Source organism: Ovis aries, chromosome 3 (genome assembly GCF_016772045.2).
Source record: "Ovis aries strain OAR_USU_Benz2616 breed Rambouillet chromosome 3, ARS-UI_Ramb_v3.0, whole genome shotgun sequence".
NCBI lineage: Eukaryota > Metazoa > Chordata > Mammalia > Artiodactyla > Bovidae > Ovis > Ovis aries.
The window spans coordinates 206,341,773-206,357,844 of NC_056056.1; the positions used below are offsets into that span (position 1 = coordinate 206,341,773).

At 38.2% G+C, this 16,072-nt stretch overlaps 1 protein-coding gene across 3 annotated transcripts in view; it reads left to right on the top strand.

Annotated features, from left to right (window-relative positions):
- The window catches only part of LOC101104482 (alpha-1-macroglobulin-like), a 54,990-nt gene that overhangs the window by 5,629 nt on the left and 33,289 nt on the right, over window positions 1–16,072 (top strand). For 2 of the 3 annotated variants that reach the window (XM_060413438.1, XM_027967888.3), the window contains exons 5-12: window positions 21–41; window positions 501–669; window positions 3,707–3,791; window positions 6,606–6,729; window positions 10,381–10,495; window positions 12,758–12,867; window positions 13,565–13,726; window positions 14,224–14,451. In XM_060413438.1, coding sequence (XP_060269421.1) covers window positions 21–41; window positions 501–669; window positions 3,707–3,791; window positions 6,606–6,729; window positions 10,381–10,495; window positions 12,758–12,867; window positions 13,565–13,726; window positions 14,224–14,451 — 1,014 coding nt within the window. The remainder of the gene's footprint in view (window positions 1–20; window positions 42–500; window positions 670–3,706; window positions 3,792–6,605; window positions 6,730–10,380; window positions 10,496–12,757; window positions 12,868–13,564; window positions 13,727–14,223; window positions 14,452–16,072) is intronic. The other variant, XM_060413439.1, reaches the window with a different exon arrangement.

Sequence of the window (16,072 nt, forward strand, 5' to 3'; positions counted from 1 at the left end):
GCTATTTGTTTTCTTTTCAGTTCCCGATGGTTTATATTGAGGTAGGTAATATCTTGTGTCTCTCTCTTGGGATGAGGACTCACTGTGAGTTATATTAACTTTCTTCTTTCCACTTTCTCCTTCCCCACTGGCACTTCTTCAGAACTAAATAAATACTGTTTTCCCTGTCTCTCATAAATCCTGGGAAGAGTGGATAAGATGTCAATGAAAGAACAAAAATACTCTGAGATGATGCAATGTAGTGGGTCTTCCAATATTTCTGACCGAGATGGGTATGCATAATCACAAAAAGAGAAACTATCACCTGTCTTATCTCAGCTGGGCAAGTTGCCCTTTTCTCAGTCTAGAATTCTTAGAAACCTTTGCTAATACCTTTGGTGCCAATTTACCAACCAGCTAATTAGCCTGCTTCCCATGTCATCCTCCCTGAAAAGCTGTCCTTCTACTCAGAACTATATATTTCAATTACTTCAATATACTTGTGATGCTTTTACCTATAGAACCCCAAAAGGAACCGGATTTTCCAATGGCCCAGTTTCAAATTGCAAGGGGGACTCAGTCAGCTGTCTTTCCCACTCTCAGTGGAGCCCGCACTGGGTCCCTACAAGGTGGTACTGCTGAAGGAGTCTCGGAAAAAAATAGAGCACTCTTTTGAAGTGGATGAATACGGTAAGAATTCCACACATGTCAAACACATTTATGACATTAAAGAACACAAGATCGGATCATTTTTCTATGTAGTGACAAGCAAAAACCTAGCATATAACAATCAAAAAGTAGCAAGAATTTTTATTTATCTAAATATTTGCCAAACATTTCATGCACTATCTCATTAAATCCTTACAATAGCCCTCTCAGGCAGATACTATACCATCTCTATTTTGCAAATGAGTATATTGATACTAGAGAAGTTTCTACTGTTTCCCCATCTATTTCCCATGAAGTGATGGGACTGGATGCCATGATCTTCATTTTCTGAATGCTGAGCTTTAAGCCAACTTTTTTGCTCTCCTCTTTCACTTTCATCAAGAAGCTTTTTAGTTCCTCTTCACTTTCTGCCATAAGGGTGGTGTCATCTGCATATCTGAGGTTATTGATATTTCTCCCAGCAATTTTGATTCCAGCTTGTGTTTCTTCCAGTCCAGTGTTTCTCATGATGTACTCTGCATAGAAGTTAAATAAGCAGGGTGACAATATACAGCCTTGACATACTCCTTTTCCTATTTGGAACCAGTCTGTTGTTCCATGTCCAGTTCTAACTGTTGCTTCCTGACCTGCATACAGATTTCTCAAGAGGCAGGTTAGGTGGTCTGGTATTCTCATCTCTTTCAGAATTTTCCACAGTTTACTGTGATCCACACAGTCAAAGGCTTTGGCATAGTCAATAAAGCAGAAGTAGATGGGGAAACAGTGTCAGACTTTATTTTGGGGGGCTCCAAAATCACTGCAGATGGTGACTGCAGCCATGAAATTAAAAGACGCTTACTCCTTAGAAGAAAAGTTATGACCAACCTAGATAGCATATTCAAAAGCAGAGACATTACTTTGCCAACTAAGGTCCGTCTAGTCAAGGCTATGGTTTTCCTGTGGTCATGTATGGATGTGAGAGTTGGACTGTGAAGAAGGCTGAGCGCCAAAGAATTGATGCTTTTGAAGTGTGATGTTGGAGAAGACTCTTGAGAGTCCCTTGGACTGCAAGGAGATGCAACCAGTCCATTCTGAAGGAGATCAGCCCTGGGATTTCTTTGGAGGGAATGATGCTAAAGCTGAAACTCCAGTACTTTGGCCACCTCATGAGAAGAGTAGACTCATTGGAAAAGACTCTGATGCTGGGAGGGATTGGGGGCAGGAGGAGAAGGGGACGACAGAGAATGAGATGGCTGGATGGCATCACAGACTCAATGAACGTAGGTCTGAGTGAACTCTGGGAAATGGTGATGAACAGGGAGGCCTGGTGTGCTGCAATTCATGGGGTCGCAAACAGTCGGACATGACTAAGCGACTGAACTGAAATGAACTGAGAGAAGTTAAAAATTTACCAAAATCATGGAGCCAAGAAGCATAAGGGATTTTAATAGTTCCAACTGAACCTATTCAAACATAAATTGTTAACCAATATATTGTGTCATCTACATGCATCTCTTGATCTATATCTTACAACAGGGTGTATTTTCTGGGATTACATCCTTGCTGTCTGTAACCTACATGTAATTTACGCTAATAATAGTTCTCAGACATTGAAACCATCTTATTAGTTATCAATTATGTAGAATTTCTAAGGTAAGTTAAATATATCATGCTGTGGATAAGGAGTTGTTGTTCTACTGCTAAGTCATGTCTGACTCTTTGTAACCCAATGGACTGCAGCATGCCATGCTTCCCTGTCCTTTTCTATCTCCTGGAGCTCACTCAGACTCATGTCCATTGAGTCAGTCATGCCATCCAACTATCTCATCCTATGCCTGCTCTTATCCTCCTGTCCTCAATCTTTCCTAGCATCACAGCCTTTTCCAATGAGTCAGCTCTTCACATCGGGTAGACAAAGCATTGCAGTTTCAGCTTCAGCATCAGTCCTTCCAATGAATATTCAGGGTTGATTTCTTTTAGGACTGACTGGTTTAATCTCCTTGCTGTCCAAGGGACTCTCAAGAGTCTTCTCTAATGCTACAGCTCGAAAGCATCAATGCTTTGGTGCTCAGCCTTCTTTATGGTCCAACTCGCAAACTCATACATGACTACTGGAAATACCATAGCTTTGACTATATAGGCCTTTGTCAGCAAAGTGATGTCTCTGCTTTTTAATACACTGTCTAGGTTTTTCATAGCTTTTCTTCCAAGGAGCAAGCAGCTTTTAATTTCATGGCTACAGTTACCATCTGAAGTGATTGTGAAGCCCAAGAATATAAAATCTGCCACTATTTCCACTTTTTCTCCATCTGTTTGCCATGAATAGGAGACTTATCACAAAAACAGGATTCTCCTGTCTCACCAGAACTGCCATGAGAATTATGGAACAGGGATTAATTGTAGGAACAACTAACCTTAAATACAACTGTGTGGGAGAGGCTGGAAAAGTCAGAGTGCCTCAGGAGGAGCTGATGGATCTGAGGAAATTGCTAACCAGGCCTCCTGAAGCAAGGGTGAGGATGTACAGATCAGAACTTTCAAGAGCACATTCAGATTCCAGAGTGGACCACTGAGGGAAACTGGTAGAAGAATCAATGGGAGGATGTTAGCTCTCCCTCCTCCCACTTTGGTATTTCTATAACCAGGTGTCTGATAGTGGGCCCAGGGTCTCTGTGAGTCAGCAGGGTTAGAAGTTGGGAAGAAGAGCTAGAGCAGACAGGGTAAAAAATAAGGACAAAGTGAAAGTTTCTGGCCTCTCTGTACCTGTGACCAGGTCTAATCATGGTGACCTTCAGAGACTAATGCAGCTGTTTCCCTCCCACCTTTGAAATCTTGGACAAATTCTGAGGAGAGTCTAGGAACTATAATACCAGCCTAAGTTACCATGGTGCTAACTGCCCATGGGTATGAATGGCATCTCTTTTTTGCCAGTAGTGACCTGCTGCTCCTTATTGTAATTGAAATCACTTCAGGTGACTCTTTGTTACAAGATTCTGTAATAGAATCATTACTAATACTCTTGCAAGACTTTCTGCCTGCTCTCACATTTGTGTTTTTTTTTTTCTTTTATTGATAACAGTTTTGCCCAAATTTGAGGTCCAAGTGAAAATGCCCAAGAAGATTAGTTTCCTAGAGGATGAATTTGAGGTTTCTGTCTGCAGCTTGTGAGTTACATTTTTTTATCTCATTTCTATTTCCCTACCCTGTTTGTATTGCACATAATGATTACTGACCTTCCAACTATTTTAATTAAAGAAGGAACGAGTCTCTCCAACTTGTCTGAGCTTAGACCAAGGAGCAGGGGTGATAGCATGCAATATGTTTACTACTGTTAGTAAAATTATTAACTGAGCATTTAAAATGTGCCAGGCAATGTTCAAAGTGCCTTGCACTTACTTGCGTTTTTGTTCTTACAGTAACCTTGTGAGATGAGGATAATAATTCTCATTTTACAAATGAGGGAACTATAACATATAAAGAATAAACTAATTTGTTCAAGTTCCTACAGACAATAAATGGCAGATTGGAATTTAAATCCAACAGTCTGGCTCCAGACCCTGAACCTTTCTCCATAATTCTATATTGCCTCGGCAAGTAACAAAAAAATACATATAGCTGCATGAAGCATTTCTATGTCCCAGACACTGGACTAAAGTGAACCCAAACCATCTAATTCTGGAGCCCATAGCTTCCATGTTATTCCATATCTTATTATCTCCAATTTTGTATTGTCCCTAATTTTTTTAACTCTGGGAAGCTAGAAAGAAGTTAAGCAGACCCTCTATCTTAAATGCTGGATATATTAATATAGAATTAAAAATACATGCATTTAACTTTTTTGCAAAGTAGAAATAGAGATACAGACATAGAGAACAAATGTAGGGACACCAAAAGGGGAAAGGGGTGTGGGATGAATTGGGAGATCGGAATTGACATGTATACACTACTGATACTATGCGTAAAATAGATAACTAATGAGAACATACGAGATAGTGCAGGAAACTCTACTCACTGCTCTGTGGTAACCTAAATGGTAAGGAAATCCAAAACAGAGGGGATATATGTTTCTGTATAGCTGACTCACTTTGTTATACAGCAGAAACTAACACAATATTGTAAAACAACTATACTCTGGTTTAATAAAATGAAATTTTTAAAAAGAAATAAAATGTATGCTATTTATTTCTTCTCTGATTGCCTTTGGGCAATAAAGTCCCCTCCAGTTACATCAAGGAGGTTGGATTTACTGCTTGCTTTTAAAAACAACATAAAAAACATGTGTTTTCCTTTTCACCAGCTTTGATGCTTTACATTTTTTCATCAGGGAAAAAGCCTTTTGCTTCAAATTTAAAGAGAAGATTCAACAAAATGACTAAATTTAGTAAATAGTGTATTACTTTATCAGCACTTATAGAAATTTGAAGGGGAGGAGACACTGAAAAGAGGAAGCTTGGGGTTTCTGAGACCAAACTTCACCTACTTCACAGTTTGGACAGGGTCTCAAACTTAAGCATGCATGAGAAGCTATGGAGGTGCTTATTTCAAATGTAGATTCCTTGTCCCCACCTCTAAATCTGAAGAAGGATTTGGTACTCTGAATCTCACTGCATGTCTCAGGGAATGTCCATGGAGGTGGTCCAGAAAGCATACTTTAAGAAACAATAGACTGAGTTCAGCTTCACATCACGCCTTAGTCTGTTCAGGGTATCATAACAAAATACCACAGACTGAGGAGCTTATTAACAACAGAACTGTATTGTTCACAGTTCTATTGTTGTCCTGTCACTCAGTCGTGTCCAACTCTTTGCGACCCCATGGACTGCAGACACCAGGTTTCCCCGTCCTTCACCATCTCCCAGAGCTTGCTCGAACTCGTGTCCACTGAGTCAGTGATGCCATCCAACCACCTCGTCTTCTGTCTGCCCCTTCTCCTCCTGTTCACAGTCCCAGAGGCTGGGAAATCCAAGATCAAGGTGCCTGCATGGTCACATTCTGTTGAAGGTCTTCTTTCTGGTTCTGAGCATCTTCTTGTGTCCTCACATGGAAGGGGGGACAAGAGATCTCTCTGGAGCCTCTTTTATGAAGGCACACCCCCATTCATGAGAACTTCACCCTCCTCCCAAAACCCTCACCTCCTTAACTATCATCCTTTGGGATTTAGAATTTCAACATGAATTTCAGGGTGACATAAATATTCAGGCCATACATCACATCCTTCCATCAGATTTGGCAGAATCCAACTATCATGATACAGTTCATTTGTGATATTTTTCTTCTGTAGCTAGTGTTTTCCCATTTAATTCCTCACTTATCCTCTTAAAACATATATAAGTTAGGGAGGACTTAGAAATACACTTTTGGGACTTCCTTGATGGTCCAAATGGCTAAAAATTGGCTAAAAATTTGCCTTCCAAGGCAGGGGGTGCAGATTCAATCCCTGGTTAGGGAGATAAGATCCCACATTTTGCTGCAAAAAAAAAAACAAACATAAAAAGAAGCAATATTATAACAAATTCGGGAAAGATTTTTAAGTCCACAACAACAACAAAAATCTTAAAAAATAAAACCAGCAAACAAACAAAAGCAATACACACTCTATGTTTCTCTAATTTTTTTCCCTAAAACAACTTTGGAGGTACTGACAAAGCTAGAATCATAACCTAGATAATATGACAGCAGAGAAAGAAGGAAATAGGCAGTTTTATAGTCAAACCTCAACTGAGAGGAAGGTAAGATCTGAGAAAAACCACATTGTTACTTTTCCATTTGGAGGTGTTTCAAAAATAATTCAGTACTCATAAGTATTTTCTTTTAGAGGTATAGATAAGACTGTTTCAGAATAAGTATTTCTAAAGTGCTAATGCTGTGAAAGGAAATGCAATTGCTGTAGATGAGTAAGATGAATGATGAAATCATGTATAGGAAATGTGAGTAATTTATGTTAAATATCTTTTTGTATGACCACTTTATTGTTACAGATACACATATGGAAAGCCTGTCCGTGGCCTGGTGACGATTAATGTATGCAGAAAATATTTGCAGTACATTTCTCCCTGCTATGGAAAATATCCAAAAAGCATCTGTGAAGAATTCAGTCAACAGGTATATGGAAACCACTCTCCCCAGGACACTAACACCAGATCTTGCTTTCTTGTGACAGATAATACAATAAAGAACACAATACAACGCAACATAATACAATGTAATAAGAGAGCAGTGTTTGAATTAGTCACCTAGGAAAACTGTGGAATAGGGAAATATTTTAAGATTGCCTGGCAATAATCAGAACCCACTTGAACATAGGGCTCATGGATTTATGATAGTATTTATTTGGCCAATTTTGCAATTTCCTTTTGATAGCAATCAAAATGCCAGGTTTCTGGGCATAAAAGGATGTGGAAGTCTCCAAAGTTGACTTTAATCAAACAGAAAACAGAAGAAAAATATGGCAAATGTTAAGAACCGGGCCTGTGGGAGAATCAAATGACACTATGGAATCTAACCTGCATGTGGGAGTCTATGAGATCAGCATCAGGTTGAAGAGAGGGGGACCAAGTGAAAAGATGGATGAGAGCCCTCGATTACATCAGAGATGTAAAGGAAACAGCAGCAGGACATGCTGTATTAAGAAATGAAATGTAAAAAAAAAAAAAAGAAATGAAATGTATGAATTACTGATTTCAGAGGTAGAGTACAAAAAAGGTCAAGGTGAGGCACTGTGAACAGACATTGTCAGGTGTGGAAAAGCAAGGTATCTAAGTTGCAGAATGAAAGGCTAAGGTGGTAAACATGATGATGAAGGTCAAGATGAATACTAATAAGCAAGATAATCATGAGAGAAATATAGCTGTCAAAATCTTTATCAAATCAGGGAGACTAAGATTCATTTTCATTTTCAAAAGAGTCATGGCATCTGTATATAAGTAAATTAAATTGATTAAAGTTGTGCAATAAATATTTATTGTTCAATAAATATTTACAGGCAAGAATATTGGAATGGGTAACCATTCCCTTCTCCAGGGAATCTTCTGAACCCGGGGATCAAACCTTGGTATCCTGCATTGCAGGCAGACTATTTACCATCTGACCCACCAGGGAAGCCCAAATTAAGCATGACTAAATTTTACTATGCAATAAATATCATGCAAACAAGTAAAAAATGAAAACAAAACTTTATTATAATATGGAACCTAGTGTTTAGTTTAGAAATCTAATTTCTATAATGAATCATCTAGTCAATAAATATATGTGCTTTCATTAATGTCCTAGATATCAAGAAAACACAGTTAACAATCCCTAGTCAATATTTAGGCTTCCCTGATGACTCAGCAGTAAAGAATCTTCCTGCAATGCAGGAGATGTGGGTTCGATCTTGGGTCAGGAAGATCCCCTGGAGAAGGAAATGGCAACCTGGTATTCTTGCCTGGAGAATCCCATGGACAGAGAAGACCGGTGATCTATAGTCTATGGGGTGGCAAAAGAGTCAGACACAACTGAGCCACTGAACAACTACAGTCAATATTTAGGTCGAGATCATTACAGAGGCTTCTTCAGTTCAGTTCAGTCACTCAGTCGTGCCCGACGCTTTGTGACCCCATGAATCGCAACACACCAGGCCTCCCTGCCCATCACCAACTCCTGGAGTTCACTCAGACTTACGTCCATCGAGTCAGTGATGCCATCCAGCCATCTCATCCTCGGTTGTCCCCTTCTCCTCCTGCCCCAAATCCCTCCCAGCATCAGAGTCTTTTCCAATGAGTCAACTCTTCACATGAGGTGGCCAAAGTACTGGAGTTTCAGCTTTAGCATCATTCCCTCCAAAGAAATCCCAGGGCTGATCTCCTTCAGAATGGACTGGGTGGATCTCCTTGTAGTCCAAGGGACTCTCAAGAGCCTTCTCCAACACCACAGTTCAAAAGCATCAATTCTTCAGTGCTCAGCCTTCTTCACAGTCCAACTCTCACATCCATACATGACCACAAGAAAAACCATAGCCTTGACTAGACGGACCTTAGTCGGCAAGTAATGTTTCTGCTTTCGAATATACTATCTAGGTTGGTCATAACTTTTCTTCTAAGGAGTAAGCGTCTTTTAATTTCATGGCTGCAGTCACCATCTGCAGTGATTTTGGAGCCCCCCAAAAATAAAGTCTGACACTGTTTCCTCTGTTTCCCCATCTATTTCCCATGAAGTGATGGGACCAGATGCCATGATCTTCGTTTTCTGAATGTTGAGCTTTAAGCCAACTTTTTCGCTCTCCTCTTTCACTTTCATCAAGAGGCTTTTTAGCTCCTCTTCACTTTCTGCCATAAGGGTGGTGTCATCTGCATATGTGAGGTTATTGATATTTCTCCCAGCAATCTTGATTCCAGTTTGTGTTTCTTCCAGTCCAGCGTTTCTCATGATGTACTCTGCATAGAAGTTAAATAAGCAGGGTGACAATATACAGCCTTGATATACTCCTTTTCCCATTTGGAACCAGTCTGTTGTTCCATGTCCAGTTCTAACTGTTGCTTCCTGACCCGCATACAGATTTCTCAAGAGGCAGGTTAGATGGTCCGGTATCCCCATCTCTTTAAGAATTTTCCACAGTTTATTGTGATCCACACAGTCAAAGGCTTAGAACGTGTTATGTCTGAGTTGTGTTTAGAAGAGCTGTAACTGTTGGCCACAATGAGAGTGGAAGCAAGAAAAGATATTTAAGGAACAATGTACACAAAGAGATAAAATTACAAAATACCATGGAATGTTGGGAAACACTAGCTATGTTGTATTCAGTTCAGTTCAGTTCAGTCACTCAGTCATATCCAACTCTTTGCCATCCTATGAATCACAGCACGCCAGGTCTCCCTGTCCATCACCAACTCCCGGAGTTCACTCAGACTCATGTCCATCGAGTCCGTGATGCCATCCAGCCATCTCATCCTCAGTCGTCCCCTTCTCCTCCTGCCCCCAATCCCTCTCAGCATCAGAGTCTTTTCCAATGAGTCAACTCTTTGCATCAGGTGGCCAAAGTACTGGAGTTTCAGCTTCAGCATCATTCCCTCCATAGAAATCCTAGGGCTGATCTCCTTCAGAACGGATTGGTTGGATCTCCTTGCAGTCCAAGGGACTCTCAAGAGTCTTCTACAACACTGCAGTTCAAAAGCATCAATTCTTCAGCACTGAGCTTTCTTCACAGTCCAACTCTCACATCCGTACACGACCACAGGAAAAACCATAGCTTTGACTAGACAAACCTTTGTTGGCAAAGTAATGTCTCTGCTTTTTAATATGCTGTCTAGGTTGGTTATACGTTGCATTAGTCATGTCCAACTCTTTCTGACTCTATGGACGATAGCCCACCAGGCTCCTCTGTCCAAGAGCTTTCCCGGGCAAGAATATTGGAGTCGGTTACCATGACCTCCTCCAGGGGATCTTACTAATCCAGAAATCGAACATGCATCTCCTGTGTCTCCTGCATTGGCAGGCAGGTTCTTTATCACTAGCGCCACATAGGAAGGAAAGTTTAATATGACAGAAATGGGATAGGCTTTCAGAAGTGAGGGGAGAAAGCAAAGGTTTGCAGTGATTTGATGCAATGATTAGTGAACAAATTTCGTATCACCTGGGGGAAAAGATAAGCACCCAAAAGGTGAACAAAACATTTGTAAAATTTCCTTCTATGGCCAACACAAAATCGTCATTGGTTGAAAACTGACTTTTTAAAATCACAAACCAGAGAACCCAGGACTTCTCTTCCTTTCTTTTCAGACAGACGATGAAGGTTGTTTCACACAACTAGTAAATGCTAAATCGCTTCAGCTGAAACAAAAAGGATATGAGAACACATTAGAAGTGGAAGCCAAGGTCAGAGAGGAGGGAACAGGTTTGTATTATTATTAAATGTGTATTAATTTGCTGAACATTTATCAAATATTCAATCCATGTAAAATACTTTCTAGTTTCTGGGGACTGTGTTAGTGATATGGTCTCTGCCCTCAAGGAATTAGGAATCTAAAAAGAAATTATACATATAAATGGCTATGTATATATGTATCTATGTATTATATATGACCATAATAAAATCTGGAGGCTTCCCAGGTAGTGCTAGTGATAAAGAAACCGCCTGCCAGATCCCCTGGAGGAGGGAATAGCAACCCACTCCAGCACTCTTGCTTGGAGAATCCCATCAACAGAGGAACTTGGCAGGCTATGGTCCATAGGGTTGCAAGGAGTCAGACACGACTGAAGCAACTTGGCCCACACCATAAAGTTTTCACAGGAAGCTAATAAATAAGGGCACAATAAGTGTGAAGAGAGATAGTTTATTCTAATATAGGCCCAAAAAAACTTCTAAAAAATAGCACTTGAGCAGATTTGAATAGAATGGATTGTATTTAGAAACAGTAATGCACCAGAAAAGCATAATAAGCATAAAAAAAATGTCTTCAGTCCCAAAGGAGTCTTTAAAAGTAGGTTTGTTATAAAGGTGTTTAGAAAAGTAAATTGTATACTAGAGAGGTTAGACTTTCTTATGAAAGAATTAGATATCTTCAGCTATATTTAAGGAGAATGACCTAATAAACTATTTTTAAGTTAATTCCAAAAAAATTCATATAAATAAAATAATTGTTAATTCCAAATAAAATGCTAACTTAACAGAACCCTTAAATATAAAAAAAAATAGCAAGTGAACCATACAATGCTAATTACAAGGGAAGGCAATGATAAAAAGTAAAAAAAAAAAAAAAAAAATCTGTTAATGCTATTAAAAGTATGAGTCCATACCCAGAATTATCATAATGCTGTTTTGAATATTATCCACTTTTTAAAAATCATGTTTTCATCACATAGAAAAAAAACACAAATTTCACTTTTCTTCAAAGGGATGTCAATCCTAAATGTGATTTAAAACATTTGAGTAAAACTTTAGTTTTTTCACCTCAAGCTATTAAATATTTTCCAATTGCCATTTAGTAGTTTTATATAGAATATACAGTACTTAGACTACTCAGAGAAAAGAACATGGCATATATTATAATTATACAATGCAAAAGAGGGCTTTGGTTATATTTTTATATTTGTAAAGTTAAAGTTTGATTTAAATAGTCACTTTTATTTTTTATTATCATTTCAGTTTACAAAATATAAGAACAGGAAAAAAAAAGTTAATTTTAGCAGGCGTGAAAAGGACAGGCTAGATGAAAAATACGTTACAATGTGTTAAATCAGAATACTGTCCAAAATGACCCCAAAGACTACAATTTTGGAGGTCTGGGAAATGAAAATATCATTAACCAAGATAAGGAAAAGATGAGAAAGAATTATGGTGATAAGGATTTGTCTAAGACAATTCATCATACCTCAGAATATCAAAATGTCAGTTGATTCACTCAATGGACAATTTCAAAAGAAAAGTCTGAGCAAAATCAGGATCCGAAATGTAAATCTGAAACCATTCTTATTGTATTCAGATCATCCTAGGAGAAAAAGCAAGTGTTCTGAAAGTAAGTTAATTATCATTGCTAAATTGAGGCTAGAGATGGACAAGGAGGGGCTGAAAAACTGAAACACCTACAGTCAGAAGATTAGATAAATAGGCAGAATAAAACTAGAAGACATAGGGTTAGAGAAGGAAATGGCAACCCACTCTGTGTGACTAGGTGATTGAGCACACATAGGGTTAGAGTTGGGGGGAATGAAAAAGTAGTTTCTTTTGACAGAGGAAGACTTTAGATAATGGAGGTAAAATACAGATCACACTTCACTGAATGAAAAAGCCCTGGGTATTGGCTATACTTTTCACCATGTGCTGGAAAGAAGGCTTTTGCTGGGGAAGGGGTTTCTGACAGAAATTTAAGAATATTTTTAGGCCAGTGTGAAGAATCAAGTTGTTCCCAGATGGTTGCTGGAGAGGAGCAAATCAGAACAAGATCTCTGAGGAAATGATGAAAAAATCTCCTCAAGAACATGGATGGAACAAGCAGGATATTTGTGAAACGAGAGAATTGAGGAATTATAGATGTCAATGAAAGAATAAGAGTATATGGATTTTTTTTTTTTAATAATGGAGTGAAGCTGGGATGGGATAGGAGGTGAGGTAAACAGAACATATAGAACAGTTCAACTTTTCTGAATTATCCTTCAGGGTTGGAACTAACCGGACATGGATCAAGTGAAATCACAAACACCTTAAGCAAACTGAAATTTACTAAAGTGGATTCACATTACAGACGTGGGCTTCCTTTCTTTGGGCAGGTAAAGTTTCTTTTCAATATAACCATATTTGTGGGCATGTGACTTCTAGGAAAACCAATTTTTATATCAAAACTTATCTTTTAAATGAATCAAAATTCTTTTGTTATACAAAAGCAAAATTTATTATAAAAACAAACATTTATTTAGAGTGAGTAAAGAAATTATAAAAACTTAAAAGGCAAACGCCTTATATAGGGCTTCATGGTGGCTCAGCAGTAAAGACTCAACCTGCCAAGCAGGAAACCTAGGTTTGATCCCTAAGTCGGGAAAATTCCCTGGAGAAGGAAATGGTAGCCCACTGCAGGAGATCCCATGGACAGAGGAGCCTAGCAGGTTACAGTCCACGGGGTCGCAAAAGGTCGGACACAACTGAGCAACTAAACAGTGACAACAAAAACAAAAAGAAGCCTTATAATGAGATACAGAACAACAAAGATGAAGAAAGCTGGGGAAGGTAACACCGTGAATCTACTGTTGGCAGTTCTCAATTAAACGCTCATAAGTTATCTAAACAGAAATGTCAAAAAGCAAAATATTTTAGAGTCCAGAAAACAAATCTTACTTTTATATGCTAAGATCTTCATTAGATGACAATGGCCAAGGTGTCAAGAAGTGAACACAATAGAGTGGAAAATGTTATTGCTATATAACACCTGAAATCAGCTTTCACTTTCGTATTTCTCTTTCCTACTTCTAGGTTCTTCTAGTTGATGAGAAGGATCAGCCAATCCCCAATGAGACTGTAGTGGTCAATGTGGATATGTTTCAGTACAGTGCCAGATTTACTACAAATGAGCACGGTTTGGTGAACATTTCCATTGATACCAGTAACTTCACATCTTCTTTCATTTCAGTTGGGGTAAGTGGAAACATAATACAAAATAAGAAATAAAAAATTCTGTCAGAAAGCTTTCACTTTAGACTTTATGACATGATCTAGTTTCAGGAGACATTTATTAAACCATCTTGACAGTCCCTTGAAAATCCAACATTTTTATAGCTTTATTACAAACTCGATTTTAATTGTTTCTTTGGTAAACCACTATTTTCATTTTGTGTGAAATATTCTAATGTCCTTATGCAATGTACAACCATAAGGATATTAAGAAAAAGTTATTGATCTTGATTATGAGTGAATGTGACTAAATTCATACAGTTTAACTTTAAATAAACTTAAGGGAAAGTTGTTTATAGGTTACTCTTTATTTTGGAAGGCAGCCTATAATGAAATCAAGTAAGCATGGGTCTTGAAAAATCTTCAGCAAATGACAGAGTGACTTTATATATATATATATACATATATATATATAATGTTAATAAAAATAACTTACTTAAGACCTTTATTCTATCCATTAGGTCACTTACAAACAGAATAACTACTGTTTTGATAGCAGATGGGTTGAAGAATCTCACATACCAGCAATGCACACTGCAAGACATATTTTCTCCCCAAGCAAGAGTTACATTCAGCTTGAACCTGTGGCTGGTACTGTGACCTGTGGGCAAACACAGGAGATTCGGGTGCACTACATCCTGAATCGACAGATTCTGACAGATGAAACGGAATTAACCTTTTATTATTTGGTAAGACTAAAAGCCACTGTAGCTCTTCCTAATTATATAAACCCTATAAAGATTGCTATTTAGTTGCTAAGTCATGTCTGACTCTCTGCAACTGGGATTTCCCAGATAAGAATAATGGAATGGGTTGCCATGTCCTTCTCCAGGGGATCTTCCCAGCTCAGGATCGAACCCAGGTCTCCTGCACTGCAAGTAGATTCTTTTCTACTGAGCCACCAGGGAAGTTCCAACTAAAAAGATAGAATTTGTATCTAAATCAGTCAGTTCAGTTCAGTTCAGTCACTCAGTCATGTCCGACACTTTGCCACCCCATAAATTGCAGCATGCCAGGCCTCCCTGTCCATCACCAACTCCCAGAGTTCACTCAGACTCACGTCCATCAAGTCAGTGATCCCATCCAGCCATCTCATCCTCTGTCGTCCCCTTCTCCTCCTGCCCCCAATCCCTCCCAGCATCAGATTCTTTTCCAATGAGTCAACACTTTGCATGAGGTGGCCAAAGTACTGGAGTTTCAGCTTCAGCATCATTCCCTCCAAAGAAATCCCAGGGTTGATCTCCTTCAGAATGGACTGGTTGGATCTCCTTGCTGTAATGACTTTTATATCAATATAATTTGTTTCTGTGTTTATGAGTGAAAAAAGGTTGCTTCCTAGCAAATTAATGCTTTAATTTTTCATTCATGTTCTACTCGCCCCTGAAAGTTTAAGTTTTTTTCATTTTTTTCTGAGATCCATTGGAAAATTATTGAACAGAAGAGGAAAACACTTAGGCGACATATTAGTCAGAAAGAATGTTTTATCTTAGAACTCAGTAGATCAATAGACAAAAGATAAAAATCAAAACAGTCAATAGGAAATAAAATGCATAAACAATCTTTAGGAAAAACGTTGAATTTTACATTAATTGGAGAAGTGAAAATTTTAAAAATAAAGCAGTAGACTTTTACTCCTATAAAAGTTCTAAATAACTTACGAGTTCAAGAATTTGTGTGTGACTATAGGCAAAAGTACATTGACAGGCATATTATAAGTTGGTATGATACTTTTGGGGTCAGTATACCTATTTACATCCAAAAACTAGAAATATTCAAAGCTGATAATTACCCAAGTAAGACTTTTGAACAAAAAAAAAACTTATGTGTTAGAAAATTCTGTATATGAACATATAATATATATAGTATTTTTGTAATTCTAAAAAAAGTAAAATAATTGACAGTAAGTTAGAATCCTAGTTTTATTGCTTCCTAGTTATGTGACCTCAGGTAATTTACTTAATCTCATCTGTAAAGAATAATGTCAATCATCTCATAGAGTTATTGTTGTGATCCACACAATCAGAGGCTTTAAAGCAAAGAATCAATAAAGCAGAAGTAGATTATTTCTGGTATTTTGTTGTTTTTTCAATGATCCAGTGGATGTTGGCAATTTGATGTCTGGTTCCTCTGGTTCCTTTTCTAAATCCAGCTTGAACATCTGCAAGTTCTCTGTTCACATACTGTTGAAGCCTTGCTTGAAGGATTTTGAGAATAACCTTGCTAGCATGTGTACTGAGTACAACTGTGTGGTGTAGTTTGAATATTCTTTGGCATTGCCTTTCTTTGGGATTGGAATGAAAACTGACCTTT